The sequence below is a fragment of the Scophthalmus maximus genome, chromosome 2 (assembly GCF_022379125.1).
Source record: "Scophthalmus maximus strain ysfricsl-2021 chromosome 2, ASM2237912v1, whole genome shotgun sequence".
In the NCBI taxonomy this organism is placed as follows: domain Eukaryota; kingdom Metazoa; phylum Chordata; class Actinopteri; order Pleuronectiformes; family Scophthalmidae; genus Scophthalmus; species Scophthalmus maximus.
In genome coordinates, this window is record NC_061516.1 from 4,840,319 (window position 1) to 4,857,234 (window position 16,916).

The 16,916-nt window shown below is 43.9% G+C and overlaps 1 protein-coding gene across 2 annotated transcripts in view; it reads right to left on the reverse strand.

Annotated features, from left to right (window-relative positions):
* Window positions 1-16,916, reverse strand: part of adamts6 (ADAM metallopeptidase with thrombospondin type 1 motif, 6) — a 64,068-nt gene that overhangs the window by 39,318 nt on the left and 7,834 nt on the right. For both annotated transcript variants that reach the window (XM_035626797.2, XM_035626792.2), the window contains exons 7-10: window positions 16,722-16,867; window positions 12,901-12,944; window positions 9,342-9,447; window positions 6,644-6,790 (exon numbers count right to left, since the gene is read on the reverse strand). In XM_035626797.2, the coding sequence (XP_035482690.1) occupies window positions 6,644-6,790; window positions 9,342-9,447; window positions 12,901-12,944; window positions 16,722-16,867 (443 nt within the window). The remainder of the gene's footprint in view (window positions 1-6,643; window positions 6,791-9,341; window positions 9,448-12,900; window positions 12,945-16,721; window positions 16,868-16,916) is intronic.

Sequence of the window (16,916 nt, forward strand, 5' to 3'; positions counted from 1 at the left end):
ACTAGTTCCGAATAGTCATGTCCCCTAACCCTAACCTTTGACCTATCTGTCTAGTAGGGTTGCCACCTTCTGCATAAAAGTAAAAAAAATGCCCGTGCTCCTCGGGCCACGACCAACACGGGCCCGAGGGGTGGGGCACCAGTGCTAGTAAATCTGAACTCAAAAGCCTTCAAGAAAGCATTTAGATTCATACTTGAATTTAGAAGTGTTTTTTTTTATAACAACATTCAAAATCATTTATATGAAATAACTTATGAAAATTAGAACTTGCTTATTTCACAAAAGCAACAATTAATTGATTGAACAATTTGTGAAATTGAAAAACTGCAAAACATTCCTCCTCCCGTCATCGGTTCATCAGAACGTTTTCTTTCTTGTGTCTGTGGAGCGGTAAGACCAGGGAAAAAGTCCCCCTCCACTCGAAATGATGTGTTTTTTTACTCTTGTAACTCCAGTTGCACGTTTGAGCTTCTCGGTGCAGAATGATGTATTTGCACAGTTTGACATTTTCACATTCATCTTCTGGAAGTGGAAAGTCTCAGTCTGAAAGTCGTTCTGTTTTTGCACATAAAACACGAAACACAACTTAGTTTGGAAACAGATCCTGCTCCCGTGTGCAACTTTCACAAATGTAATGTGGGACGTGAAACATCCAGTGCTTTGACAATTGATTGGACAGTGAAATACTGTAGGAGACATCTTGTGTTCAATAGTTCAACTTTTGAATATGAAAATATTTACATATTCATAATTTCTCTTTATTTAATGGGGAAGAATGTCATTTTTAGGTAATTTAACTTTTGTGTGTTGTTCTCAACGAAAGACCTTGCAATTGGCTTAAAAATCATTTTTGCCAACACTGTATATTAATTCTTCCCGTTTGTATTTTTTGTAAACGCTTTTGCTTCTTAGGTGGAGGAGTGTTCGGAGCGGACATTTCCCTTCCTGCATTCTGCTAAGAAGACCCGCCCTACTCTGCCTCTGATTGGCTCTGTGTCTTAAGCTAACCAATCCCACCAACGAAGGCAACAATTATGAGCCAATCAGAGGCAGAGTAGGGCGGATCCTTATGCAAAGTGTGTGGGATGCAAATACGGAACAAATCGCGTCCCATATTGATTTAAAACGGGACGCAACATTTAATTGTCGAGGGACGATTCTGTATTTCCAGGGATGGGTGGCAACCCCACTGTCTAGCAATGTTTGGTTTAAATTTCTATAAAGTTTTGTAGTTGGAGATACTGTGTTATTTGTGTGAAATGTACATTGAAATCCCAATTTACATGAATTATGTGTAGGAGAAACATATATTTCAAAGTTAATTGCAGTTTAGATTGATTCATAATTAATGGATGTTTAGTCATTTGGTTATTTGATGTCATTAGCAGAAAATTTTGTGATGAGGTACTGTTTTTTATGTGAAATAAAAAACTATCCCGCATTACATCACATTGATGATTATCAAACAGCATTCTTAACAGGTAAAGCAAACTTACATTTGTTAGCTCTGTCAGTTAGCTACACAACAGTTACCTGGCACCGGAATAGTCAGTAACATCTTACCTCTATGTCATAGCTATTTGTAGATTTACATTTTTTAATTCAGTGATATATCAGTCTCCACTCATTACCTACATCATAAATAAGCAAAGTGAGAAGTACGGAATAGCTGGTGCAACTGTTCACCTGATGGATGCACATGTATTTTTTGTGTTGTTCTGTGATCTTCTTTTTTTTTCTTCTGATACAGTACATTTTAATTATTAACTAGTGGTGAACTGCACAGTACAAAGATCTCTATCAAATCAAAAAATCTAATACATGTTGTTTGTTTCCATCCCCCAAAATAAGCATTTTGAGCAGAACTTTTTTCTCCAGCCTTCCTTTCCCTCTTGACCTTCTTTGTCTTTTATTCCTCTCTCCATCCACTGATCTCAGTCACTGAATGGAATAATCCTATTTCTTGGCTCTTGTTCCTCCGAGGACCCTCTCTTCATAGAGGGAGCCTCTGAGGCCCCCAGACTCCCTGTGCACTAAGGGCAAGCTTCACTATTTATTGGTTTTGAAAGAGACAAAATAGTCACAGTTTAAACATTGAGGCTATTATTTGACACCGTCGCAAATGCTTCCTGTCCGGAGGATTCCGCCAAATTCATTATGCCGAGCGGAAATATCTTTTACTATGCGGGAACATCGGTGTCCCTCAAACTCTGACACTGTCCGTTCAAGTAAATATAACCATCCCTGTTGGATTCAACCAGTGATGAATCAGCAGCGTGGTCACCCAAGTCTAATATGGAATTTAACAGAGCATATGGTCTCCGAGAGTTTAATTAACTGCCTTTTAACATTTATAGCAAACTGGCATGCAGACTTCAGAGAATAAACTATGACTGAACTGTGAGTGCATTCATAAACCATTCCTAAAAAACCCAAACAAAGCGCCACATATTGCTCGAGCAAGACGGTGAATCTAGGCCAACACCACAGCCAAAGTTGTTTACTTGGCAAGGAGAAGCATGTGCGATATCCAAAACCCTGATTGAGGGAGAGAAAGGGAGGATAATTGGAGTTTACAGACAGAACCCTTTTGTAAGGAACATAAAAGCTAAAGGCAATAAAAACCAAAACGAAAAGACAAAACTCAAGCAACAGAGTGATACAAATGGGGGTATAATAAGCTGAGCTTCTATGGAGAAGAAGTGAAACAACCTTGTGTCCTTTTTTTCTGGGAGCCCAGCCTTGGTCGTCCTCAGATACTCGAGCCAGAAACGGACGGAGCGGCGGAGAAGTGGCTCTTTGTGTCCCAGCTGGAAGCTGGCATATAATACTGTCATCTCTGTCACAAGTGCTGTTCACTAACCCTCCTTTAACAGCTTTCAGCCGGAAACATCATCTGACAACCACAGCCGCTATTATCCGCTTTCTTGGAGGGCCTTGCTAACTTAACACGAATGCAAAAGACAGACACACACACACACACACACACACACACACACACACACACACACACACACACACACACACCGATTACAGTCTTGCAACACATCCAACCAATACTTCACCACAAGGTTGTATATTAGAAGTTTCAAGCAGCAATCAAGCTAAACTGTGGCATGAAAAGTCAACTGCACACGGGTGCAGTGTTTGTGGGTCTAGAACTGAAAAATGAGCTATTTACAACCCCCTCTGCTTCTTCTTTGCAGGGGCAAGCTTAAATATTTCGCCTCCATTATCCAAAACACAATAAAAGACAACAGTGGAAGAATAATGTGCTCTGCATGTAACTTATTCCACCATATACAAATCATACAAAGCTAGACACATGCAGGTTATTATGCATGAGCATGCATTTGAAGCAGGGTGCTGAGTTCAGAGGACTCTCGCACATGGGAGTGTGATCTCTGACTTCCTGTTCAAGGCAGGTAAAAGTCCAGACAACACAATTTAAATTAGCCTTTCAATGCATTTACATTCAATAATTACACCTCTATTTGACAGTTTTTATTGTTAGTTGGGGGGAGTCCACCATTCCCATGCTGTCATCTTATTGCCCACTTAAGGACGAGGGATTTACAGTGTAACCGAATGCGCGCACGTAATCCAAATTTTAGCTCACAGATATCTTCACGAACGTCACTTTTTAGATTCCACTTCTGGTGCGTCACATTGAAAGCATTCCTCTGGTGACAAACATGGATTCCTTTATTGTAAGGCAGCCTTAGCCCCTTCACAATACAATAATCATTCTCTGCATTTTTCCTCGGCATATCAGTTTTCAAATCTTGTCAGACTGTGGTTGCGGTTATATTTGACTGACATCTGTACTAAAACGATGTGAATGTGTTTGGCAGCACAGTAAACACCAGCTGCTGAGGACAGAGGATGCTGCTGAGGGAGCAGTTGCTGTAATATGGAACTGGGTGTATCCAAGTGGAGATAGATTCACTTTTTTGTCTTAGACTTGTCATTATGATGTTAAAAACTGATTGCACAGCGTAATGGAATATAAAAACGACACCATCCAAGCTTATATTGGTTCGCCTATCAGCTTAGCTTTCACCATCTTATTCTCCTGGCCACCGGGACTAGGTTTTATCCCGCAGGAACTGCTACTCAACCTTGCAAGAGAAAAATGATCCCGTCGACGCTGCAGGCGAATATTAATACTAGTTCAAATTGGTATTTTTTGTGCTTTGGACAGTAGCCAGACTGCTGGCATTGAGTTAGCCATGATTCTAATGCTGCCACTAGTTAACGGGAGCAGAAAACAAAGTAGGAGCTTCAGTGTACACACTTCTGTCTTCTCCCCCGTTTTTTTTTCTTCTCCACAGTGGTGCTGTCAACTTCCTCGGGAGCTCTGAGGAAAAGAACCTGCATCCTTATCGGTCACCGTCGCAAACAGTAACACCACCTGGAATACCATTAGGGCCACAAAAGTTGTCTTTTGCCCATTTTGAGGATTTCAACTTATAAGGCTGCACGGTGCATTCAGGGAACACAACCGTCTACTGCTGTAGAGCTGACTCCACCAGCTCCACAACACAAGCTCTTTTCAGACAGCAGCAGTGTCCTGATATGAACCTATGAACTTTCAGCTGCCTCCAGCTCTGCTAGCTCTGTTCACCGTCCCTAATGAATATAGTGTTAATTTTTTTTAAAGCAGCTACGCCAGCATTAACGCGTTTATTCCAACTTAGGGCCTGCGGACTGCGAACACAAAACTGACACATTTCCACCCTGGTGACTTGACATGGTGAATGTGTGGGGAAACGTGACTATTTACATATTTACAGAAGATATGTAAGCAACATTAGCATATATTAAGAGACATGTTTCAAGCCACCAAGACCAATTTTGAACTCTGCTTTTAGCTCTGTTTTGTTCTCCACTAATTCCTTACTGAAGCACTGTGAGCATTGGTGCCGAGCCAGCAGTGTACAACGGGTCTATCAGAGCTTGGTTGGTTTTTTTTCTTCTCTCAGTTTAGCAGCTGTCTGCTGTGCATAGAAACAACACAGATGAGAGCAGTTAGTCTGAACCAAAACAGCTAAGTTGCAAAATCCAAACAAATAGGTCAGAGACACTGAAAAAAGAAGAGTCAAGCTGAAGATTCGGGTGATAATTCTCTGTGAGTTTTTTGTCAGCAAGCACTTTCACATTATACACGGTAATTCCATCCATTGTGAATATAAAGGAATACAGATCAGATCACCTTAAATGGCTCCGTGACTCGCTCAGAGCTGTGTCTGGCATGTTTTTCCAATATCTGCCGAGCAACCCGGTCCCGTCCACTAGTTGCATGAGTCAGCGTGGCTCTTTGCAACAGTTTACGGCCACCCGGCTCTCGCTGCGAGCAAACCATTTCAGAGCGCTGCGGAGGAATCTTTAACCTCACTCTCTGATAGTTAAAGTAGAATAGCATGCTTCTCGTTTGAAAGAACAATCCTGACCACTTTTGGATTGTTATTCCCAAACAATGAAGCTGTTTCCCAGCAGTGGCTGAGCCCCTCGCAGGGGAAAAGTATAATGCACTTTTATATTTCACTTTTCGGCTTGGTCTGTCACGCTCAGCGGCTCGACAGTCCCCATATGAGAGCGAGAAGCGATTTAGTTTGAGGCCAGGCTGTTCAGATTCGGGTATATAGGATCATCATCATTAGTGTCTAGTCAGGAACAGTAAACTCTTATTTTCCTCTGTCAACTCGAAGTGAGAGGTGCAAACCCAACGAGAGGAAATTGCACAATGTACAACAAAAGTAGCTGGTGGATCACGCTGATTATCTGCAAGTGTTTGGACTGTTATTTCAAATACTGTCAACAGACCACTACTCACTCTTATTATTCTCTCAATTTCTCACATGCCTTCATCATCTGTGCTCTGTCCATCCTATCTGACCCACTAATGTTGTCACAGTTTGCTCTTCCTTCCCAGCTGGAACCCTGCTAAAAAAATAGCACAGTTCCCTACCAATTTTTTTGGGGGAGGGTCTAAATGCTCAGAACGGTTCAGAATTAGGTCCACAAACTGGAACAGAACGTGTTCCATAAAAGGGGTATCAGTCCTGCCATCATCACAGGTGTCCTTCCATAGCTAGACTCTGAAGGCCTGCTAACTCAGCAGTAAAAACCTGAACAAGCTTTTTACCATGCCCGGCTGGTGGGTCTCATACTACCAGAAATGTCACTCTTTTGTGTATTTGTGTGCTCCAAGCTTTTTTGTTGTTGTCTTTTCTCGACCTATCCACAACACAGTGGAGCAGTGGTTGAGGGCAGCCGGCCTACACATCACCACCGAGGACCACACGAGCTCTAACATCGCCCGCCTTGCGGTGCAGGGATGCATGGGTGGAAGGCACCCAGTTATCATACCCGGCCACAAGGAGGTCTGGCAGGAGGCTGAGTGATGAAATGGATGTGAATAAGTGGGGAAGGACTTTCGTATAAGGCAGGCTAGCGGGTCACCACAAGGGCCTGCCACTGGCAGGCGGGTTGTGAAGCGAGACGGCTGCAGGCTGCACCTTTTCTCTGCTGCGCGCACACACACACACACACACACACACACACACACACACACACACACACGCAGGCGAATCCAAACACACGCAGACAGTCCCACTGGGAACAACCATCATCCACTTACTCGAGAAAGCTGGTGATGTAGTCTTTGCTGCAGGCGGACCAGGAGAAAGGGTTGGTGTTGGCTGTTATGTGAGCGGCCATCAGTTTGGCTGTCTCGTGGCCTTTGGTACCACAGGAATTCCCGATCCCATCGTGGTTCATCCCAAAACTGAAACACGCAAAATTAAAACTGGAATTAATGCATGCTGGAACGATGACCCTCTCTTTGGCAGTTTACTGAGCGACACTGGAAAGTCCGGCCTGCCGACTGGAGCGCGTCTCCCTCGGCGGCCCTGGCTGTAAAGTTCAAGCTCTGTGGCACAGAAACAGCTGTGTGGAGGAGAGCCAGGGGTCAAGGGTCACGCCCTGTCTAGAGCTCGGCAGGAACGAAAAAAAGTTCTAATCACCACTCTGATGCCTGCTTGTCAGTCACCGCCTGCAGGTCTGAGCAGGCTGCGAGGTGGGAGTTAGCACCCACTGGAGCGAGGACGGGGGTGGGGTGTGGGTGTGGGCGGGTCCATCAGGCCGCAGAGGCCAGAGAAAGAGAAAGACCCCAAACCCAAACAGCACTCAACATTGTGGTCTGTTGCGAAAGCTGCTCAAGAATTTATTCCACACTGAGGGCTGAAAATAAATCATTTTAACAATTCTTCTTTTTTTTCTTTTTAACCTTATCTGTCTGGATATTATTTGAGAGAAAATCTCAAGTTTCAAGCAGGATGTCAAAGCTTACTTTCCCTTAGAGCCCAGGAACACAAATCAGGTCTAATGTATATAACAAACCCAACCACACCGGGCAGTCTGAACCTGTTTTTCTAAGGCTGGCGTTTATGACATTTTACCCTACACTGGAAATAAATCAGCCCGTTTGAAACCCCACTGCAGTGTGTGTTTTTTTTTTATACATCCTCTAGAAGCAGAGACTATTTTTACAACTGCCCCACAACAGAAGCAGACATGAGACATAATAAAGGAAATCGCCATCTTGCTGAACTCTCTGGAGAGGGATATGCAGACCAATACATCATCATTATTTTGCTTTATATTCAGGAAGAAAGAGCCAGAGGTATGCGGACGCTGACATTTACATGAGGAAATATGTGGAGATACAGTTCAAGTCGTCTGCTGGGGGAAAGAAGGGGCTACATGCAGGTCTGGCAAGCCCTAGAAGTCGGCAGTGTTTGTTTAAGGGCAATTACTACAGCGTGGAAGAGACACAAGGTTTTACAAGGATCTCAAGCGAATGACGGAATCCCGTTTGCTAGCAGTGTGGACGATTCAAGTCGATTGAGTTGGACTCGACTCGTCAAAATCCCAAAAGACTCACAGTTCAACTTTGACTTCATCACCGACGAACTGTGACTTTACTTGGACTTTTAGCCTTTTTGAATGAGCAGATGTCGCACCCAAAGCCTGTGAGACTATACTATAAGTCAAAAGTGCTGCTCTGTGATTAAAAGTTAAGCATGGATAGTGTTCACCCTGTTCACCATCTTAGGTTAGTGTGTTAACATGCTAACATTTGCAAACGAAAAACTATTAGCAAGACTGAAATTCTGACCTGACGATGGAAAAAGATGAAAAGAAATTCAACACAAATCCTCAAACGCGAATGTCAGGGACGAAAAGTCAGGAGAAGATTTGAGGTCATCAGATGTTGACGACAAAACAAAGGGGTTCATGCAAGAACATACGTGTCTTCTTATGCTGAATGACTCTTTTTTTTCTTTGTCCCACGTTCCAAGTCAGATTCACAATTCTCTAATAACTGACAAGTAGAGTTTGACATTTGATCTGCGTAATCATTTGGTAAGATTGCCACAACAGGCCACCTCGTTGCTCTGTCCGTGGGAAGGTTTCGTTCATTCATAAAAAGGTCTCACAATCAAAAAGGCCACAGAGCTCCCACAGTCAAAAAGGAGATGTTCCTGTGGACGGAGCATAAAGACCCAGAGGCTGCTGCTGAACTGTACGTTCCTCAACATCTGAAACTATGCCAATTAAAAAATACCAAACTGGGAAAAAAAGGACGAAAAGACAAAACATCAAACCTCTCAGGAAATTGGAAAGCCATGAATATGGCAGAAATGATTACCAATAATAATTTTTGAATGAGGTTCATTATAACTATGGGCTTTTATTTTTGGCCGCAACAAATTGCTTTCATAACCGATTGATGTGTCAGCTATTGCCACGATTAGTCAATGAATCATTGAGTCTTTACGATTTCAGAAAATGCTGATCCTAATTTCCCAAGGCCAGAGAGGACATTTTTCAAATATTTTGTCTGACCAACAGTCCAACACCTAAATATATACTGTTTACTATTCAGACACCTGCAATTATTCTCATTCGAGGAACTGAAACCAGGGAATTCTGAAATTATCTTCTTTTGAGTCTTATCAAAAAAAATGACTGGTTAAGTGGTTAATTCATCATCAAAAATGTACCCAATAAATTAAGTGTGTGTTTGCCGACCGATCGTTAATTGACTATATGTAGCAGCTCTAAACATATTTAAACCCCTAGATAATAACAGCATCATTATTATCCAACAATTGTTCTCCACTCATGGAGGAAGGCAGATTATCTGTACATGGCTCATATGGCAGGTCTGAACCGGTCATGCGACAAGATCTGTTGTATTCTCTTATACGTGCAATTTAACAATTGACTGTTTTATATTTTATATTCGGATCTTAAAAAGGCTTAAAACTCACTTGTGGCCAATCTCATGCGCAATGGTGAAAGCAGAACTGAGGCCGATGTCTTCATTGATGCTGCAGCTCCTCTCTGGCTCACACATTCCCGCCACCGAGGCCAAGCCTGGACACCAACACACACACACACACACACACACACACACACACACACACACACACACACAAACACACACACACACACACACACACAGGGTGAAAATGTAGCATATATATATCGGTCTGTTTACAGCAGTGCTGAAAGACAATCTGCTGCTATAGCTTCACTTTGGGGGTGTTGGGGAGGTGAGAATTTAGCATCACCGGCTAGACGGCTTTTTTTCCCCTTTCTTTCATTACTTCTTGCAAACTACAGAGGCTGCGGGAAAGTGTCTAGACAAGGGTTAGATTTATACATTTCAATTCACGGTAACAAGGGATCACCACAATGCGAGCCAAGGACGGGAATATAAGAAGGCCCACACCAACACTCTGTGCCCCTTGCAGAAACCTGTCAGAAAATATAGATGTTTTCCTCATTTTCGACTGGAGTTGGAGAAAGAGGGGAGAGGGGGTGAGAGCAGAAGAGGGAGGAGAGGGTGTTTAAAGTTAAAACCTCTCCACAATCCAGGTGTCGCACGCTCTTCTTCTTCCCAAAGCCTGACAGGTCAGATAGGGAGACAGGAGGCAATTCTTCACAGATTACATCTACAGGTGACTGGGGAGTGGATCATATGACAGTGAAAAGCAGGTGTGTGTGTGTGTGTGGGGGGGGGGGGGGCTGTGCGTAGGAAAGAGCATTTTCATTTATGTTGCCTGCATGTAGTGATAGTTTTCAGGCTGAGGGAAATTAGAAGAGGTATAAAAGTTGTTGACTTTTTTTTTTTTTGAAATGACCTTAACTCTTTTTGTATTTGTTATGTTTTTCCATGTTTCTACTTCTGCATCCTCTCCAATACAACCTAAGGGAAGGGGATTTGATTGTGGCAATCGCATCATCAAAAATGAAGATCTAAAAACATTCAACCGTGACATTTCTTTCTTAACAGTCTCCCTAATCCTCAGACCTTACTAGTCAAGTTCGCATCCATATTCAGCACAAATGTAACCATATTTCCAGAAAACCAGCGGAGAAAGTGCTAAATGAATGTATGTTTCCTTCCACCTCTGTTTTATGAATATTAGGAATCGGGGGGCATCGCGTTTAACTGTTGGTGGAGCAAATTGTCCAGTCAGGTGAGAGCGGGACTTCAACACATTCAAGCCCCCTGCCAACAAATTTCTAACAATGCCGATGACGCCAAGCCAGCAGCAGGTTAATCTCTCTGTGTTTCGCAGTTTTTTCCAGAGTTTTAAAATCTGGTGTCGGCGGCAACGTCCCCTTCGCTGGCGCACCGCGAGCGATGTGTTTTACATCGTCCAGTGAGGATCGCCAAGAGCTGCCAAAGCTGAGGAGGAGAGCTACTGTGGTGACGGAGTACTACATCGACTGAGAGTGTGGTGGGATGATCTGGGACGTGTTCAAGAAAAGTTTCCGATATTCCAAATAAAAAAAAATAAACTTTGCGTTCAGGGGAAGCAATTGACCGCTGGGACAGATATTGGTGTGGCTTCTCCTCGTTGGACAGTGCTTCAAGAAGAAAGGGGATAAAGGCAGACAGCGACAGCTCCTTACTGCTCTTGGACAGGTTGGCATTGGTGAAAACATCTGGAGCAAATGTTTGCGGGTTAACTCGCATTGCCAAAAGGTGCAGACTAAATTTCTGCACTGCAGCATTTAACGGCACACTACCATAAAAGACGAGGGGGGTAATGAGATGGCACGGTCAGACTTAAAAGAGGTGGATGGAACATGATGGAACTTTCTGCCAGCGCTTTTCAATTGGAAACTCTTTTCTACCGAGGAGGAGGAGACGGATGTCTATAAAACTGAGACGAATTAGCGGTAGTTCTGTTATTTAGCCTGCCCTCGTTGGTCTGCATAGGTTGGACGAAACGATAGCAACGCCTGTATAACACAAAGCAAACTGCAAAAACATTTAAACCCCTTCATAAGGATAAGAGTAATCGCTGGACTAGCGACAGTAGATGTATCCAATACACAGCCAACTGTTTCATTGTGATATGAATTGACTGCGCTGCATGATCTCAAGAAATTCAAACGCTCGCATGAATCACCTTTTTTTCCGCTGGTCAGCAATGTTTCAGACTTCAGACTGGTTTGCATGAACTCTGCCCGCCCGTTAAAAGTGGCATGGCTTTTGTATCCTCTTTACTAAGAGGCTAAACAAGAATAGACTCGCAAATCAGGAGGCCACTGAAACCATTACTGCAGGGAAAGAGGGAGCCTGGAGGTGAAGAAAGGAGGAGGAGAGGGAGGGTGGCTACTCCACGGTTAGTTTAAGAATGTGTGTGTTAGAGAGAGAGTGAAGTGTGCGCGTGCGTGTGCGTGTGTGTGTGCGCGCGTGTGCGTGTGCGCGTGGGTGAGCGCAGACGCACACAAATCGCATTGCAAGTGTTTCTTCTTTTTTCTCTCAACACCGGGGGAAGACTCTGCATTATCCCAAGCCCCGTGATTACTCGGTGACCCTAAAGGCCAGCGATCTGACCCGGGAGCATGATCCCAGGAGAAGGAGGGGGGGGGGCGGGGGCGGTGGTCTGGGTTGGAGTGGGGCTGGAGGTGGAGGGGGGGTGGAGGGGGGGGGGGGGGGGGGGGGGGGGAGCGAGACAACGAGGAAGCCAAGCAGATGCCAGGGCAATTAAAGCGACCGGGGAATGTGACGAATGCGGTCAATCTGTCAAACCACCCCTGAAGTCACAATATTACCTCCAAGATATACTGTGGTGCCTGGAGGGCCTTCACAAAGATAAGATGAGGAGAGAAGGCCTGGGTGGGTAGGGGGTTTTGGGATGGGGCGGGGGGGGGGGCTTTTGCCACTGCATGCTGTCCTTTTTCCACCCCCATTACCTCCACAACCAGCATATCACCCACTCTATCTCCCTCCTGCATACTCTAACACTCCCTATAATTGTCCTTTTCCCCTTCCATTTTCCTTTCAACTCCTCCTCTTCTTCTTCTTCTTTTCCATCCCCTCCCTCTGTCACTACGCTCCTCTTCCCCCCCCCCCCGTCTCCCCATCACGCCCCTAGTCTCCCTCCTAGGCTATCCCAACACATACCTTTTCCTTTCTCTTTCTCTTTCTCTTTCTCAGCCCCAGTGGAAGTGTAAACAGCTAGACAAACCGAAGCCAGAGGCAGCGGAGAGAGAGAGACAGAGGAGTTTTATAAATTGGAGGCCCTGTGAGTAGGTGACCACGGCTGACGGGGACCGGGGGCTCCTGACCTCAGCCAACAGAGGAGAGCCGCCGAGGAGCTATAATAATCCAAGTGAAAACATCCTTCTCATTATGTCTCACATGAGCCGTCTGGTGTTCTTCTAAAGGGAGACCGCAAAGGTTGCTGAGTCGGGTATGTATGCGATGCTGAAGGTGAAAATAAAAATGGGGGGGGGGGACAACCCCCCAGGAAAACACACGTTAAAACAGTGTCTATAAACTTCAGTCTGCTGCAGCCTACTCACCTAAGGTACCACAGGGTTTGTTCTTGTAGGTGCAGATGTCATACCTAAGCACAGGCAAGAAATGGGAAAGAACACAAACAATTACATTAACATTTATTTATTTATTTATCTATGTGTGTACAGTATTTTTTTCCACTGGCTCTTTGCCACTCCATTCTTTCCATGTTTAGTCACACAGTCTGGCCAGATATGATCTCAACCTTTAGCATAACAATAGTATATAATGAAGCTTGGAAAAGCACCTAGTTCACTCCTCACACCTTCAGCATTAGCCTTGGACAAAATGTCACGGGGGCGAACATACGCTGTTCAAACGTCAATGAGAGTAAAGTGAAAAGGCTTCGGTCGTGCGGCGTCCCTACTGTTAACTTTCGTTACTCACACGCACCACAGGCAATCCATTAGAGCGAAGGGGGAATAAAAACAAGGCCTGAACGCTGTGAGCCACAATGCTCTAAGAACACATCGTACATTTCAAATGAAAGATCTAATCATTCCTAAAGCTTTTAATCTATTAAAGCCAAGGGCACAGCAAATTTAATTTCATCCTCCTTGCCCTAAACTCCTCTTCCTTCCTTTCCTTCCTTCTCTCCGTCCCCTCGCTCTCTCTCCCTCCAGCGCCAGACCAGCGAGGTGCAACCGTGACCTCTCTCGGGACGTCTTGTTGTTTTGATGTATTTCCATAATTTCCCCATCTTTTTTTTTGACAGCCCACATTCCGAACAGGTCCGAATGTTAATGAGGACTGACGAAGAACCACAGAGCCAAAGAGGTCACCTTTATGAAGGCAAGTCGTCCGAATGAAAAGTAGCGGCAGTAGAATATACTGATTGCAACTGCAGGGAAAATAAATCTAACTGCAGAACCATATTCATTTGAGTGCTTGGATGAATTGCAAAATCAGGATTAGCTCGATGCGTGTAATGTGGCCCTGAGGAACATAATTAGTATAAATTACACTTAAAGTAGGCAAATAGTAGCCCATCAACCAAATATGGCTGTACAGCAAAAACGTTTTATCTTTCCTTCATAGTTTACATCGGCACCCGTACTTTATTTTTCACAAACCCCCTTTCAATAGACACTAGTAGTAGATAGTAGCTGTAATATTACATTGCATCTGTAGACCGGTAGGAGGAGAGAGATACATACACGTGCCACATTGTCTTCCCAGATTAGTATCAATATAAGTTTAGAAAAAGAACTGTGACTGTATATGTTCATGCCTTGGATCTCAGGCTGCAAATAATGATTCATTTCATTATCGATAAATCCAATGAATGTTTCCTCAGTTTTTTTTTTTACCAGAGATTTACCACTTGATCCTAGAGCGCAACGTGTCATCGTAGAAAGTCTTTGCATGTTTTTGCATGAAAAATGAAACAGAGTTGATAGTTAATATTCATTTAAATTCATATCGAATCCACTGATGAATCAATTAATGAATTCACAGTTTCAGCTCTACTTTGATCACTAATACTCAGCCATCTTAAATCACACTAAACCTTTTTAAGCGCATTCCACCATCACAAGGAATGTCAGACTGCTCCTCCAGACATGGTGGTTAATAGGAGCTTCCTACCATCAGCTATTTATATATATATCCCCAATGTTAGCATCTCCGAGCTCAGCTGGTGCCTCTTCCCCACAGCTTATTATCTCATCATCTCTCGCCTACGCTTTGCCTTGGTTTCACAATTCACCAATTCTATATTTACATAAAAGTTACCAACGTTAAACCATAATGGAACTGACTCGAAGCACTGAGGTCACTTAGGGCCGTGGCTAACCCACCCAAAGCAGCGGCAGTTTTGATGTGAGCCCTCTACAGGCAGTAGGTCTTCTACAGAATTTCTGCAGTGGACAATGCAGACAATGAGAAAAAAACTGCAGTTTGACAAAGAAAAACAACATAAAAATCCATACAAAACGTAATGGTAATTAACACATCCAAATGTTCTTGAGATATCTCAGAGTTCACTTCTAGCATGGCTACAATGGAACGTCATAGTTTCCCACTTACGTTCACCAAATATTTAAAACTGTCATATTAACATAGGTAGCGGTTATGCGTTGTCGCCTGACAGCAAGAAGGTTCCAGGGCCTTTCCGTGTGGAGTTTGCATGTTCTCCCCGTGTATGCGCGTGTTCTCTCCCATGACTCCGGCTTCCTCCCGCAGTCCAAAGACTTGCAGAATGGGGTTAGGTGAATTGGAGACTCTCAATTGACCATAGGTGTATATGTGAGAGTGAATGGTTGTTGGTCTCTATATGTTGGCCCTGCGATACGCTGGCCACATGTCCAGGGTGAACCCCGCCTCTCGCCCAATGTCAGCTGGGATTGGCTACGGCCCCCGCGCCACCCTTAATGGATAAAGCGGTATAGATAATGGACGATGGATATTAAAATAGAGTTGTACAGGACATCTCTGGCTTTATACAATTTTGCCTGACAACAAAAGAGTTTAAGCCAGGTGAGTGGTGGAGACTTTAATCCTTTCAATCCTTTTAGCGGAATGGGACATTTATTGTGTGGTTTAAGCCTCACTGTTCCCGTCAAATGAGTTGCATCTTTTCGAAGCAAAAAACTAAGTGATAAACCACGTCTCAGGAGTTGACAGAGACCAAAGCGGAGCTTAAAGCTACAGTTAATCCTAAGATTAGCCTACTTTGTCAGGTCTCCATTGGGATGATATTGTTGCGCTGTCCCTTCTATATGTAGAAATGGGCAATTTTTGCTGGCATATTAGCTAGAGCAAGTTAACAAGGCTGTGTAGGTTGCAACTGGGTGGTAGCTGCTACTCTTACTTCCCTCTCCCGATGGGTGGTGCAGGTTGGCATGTATAGACCTGGTCTGACAATTACCAAATTATCCTTTGTGGACTATATGACTGCTAAATATGACTGAGTAAGCTAAAAGCTTGTTCCAAGAGTTTTTTGCGCATCTCAAAACAATCAGAATAGGAGCATATTCATCATGTCCGAGAGAAGAAGTAGAAACAATTACTGCCCCAGAGATAAATTCCATGACTGTTGCATGCTACTCAGAAGTCCATGGTGCTGGTGCTTATGGAGTGACGCTAAAACCAATAATAAAAACGTGAGCCAATGCAGCTGGAGAACATCAACTAACAGACAACAAGCATGGGCAAACTAATGATAGAAAGGCTGTTTTGTGCAGAGCCTACGGAGTCAAACATCTTGGCTTTAGCCCATGTCAATCACAGAACGCCATCCTCTTTCGAAACAAAACCAGTGGGGGGAATGTAGTCTGTAGTTGCTAGGTTATGCAGCCAAAACAGTTCTGGCAACAATGAAGCCTATTCCAGGTAATGACAGAGTTTTGCTGTTTTATGGTAACACCCTTGACATAAATTGCCGTGTGACAGGTACTGCAAGTCTGAAACGGCACAATTTATTTTCACAACTGAGGTGTTTATTCCCATCAGCTTTAACAGTCACAGGTTATGGGTGTGCACAAGAACTGGACATGTGGAGTTTTCAGTGCTGTACCTGCTGGCCACCTCTATTAGCAAACACACACACACACACACACACACACACACACAGACACAGACACACACACACACACACACACACACACACACACAACTACAGTCAAGCTGAATTGCGACCGCACAGCTTTTATGAGCCAACGGCACAGAAAATAACCTGCAACCGATTTGCTTAAAATTAGAAAATTAGCGCTCCTTCCAATGAAAGTAACAACTGAAAGAACAACTCTGCGGCTCATGTGGCATCATTATGACGGCATGTGAGGAAAATGTGGTCCATGCCCAGTAGATATGAGCCTACACTTACCGGGTGATCAGGACAGCGTTGTCATGATGAGCCATCCCATTTTCAGGAATACTGTTGCCGTCACTGTGATGAGACAAGATGGACTTCTGCCACTTACAAAAACTGTCCAGAGATTTGTCTGCATGATGGTTAATCTCTAAATTGGGCTGCAAAAAACAACACAACACACATAGGACACAAAAGTATTACAATAAT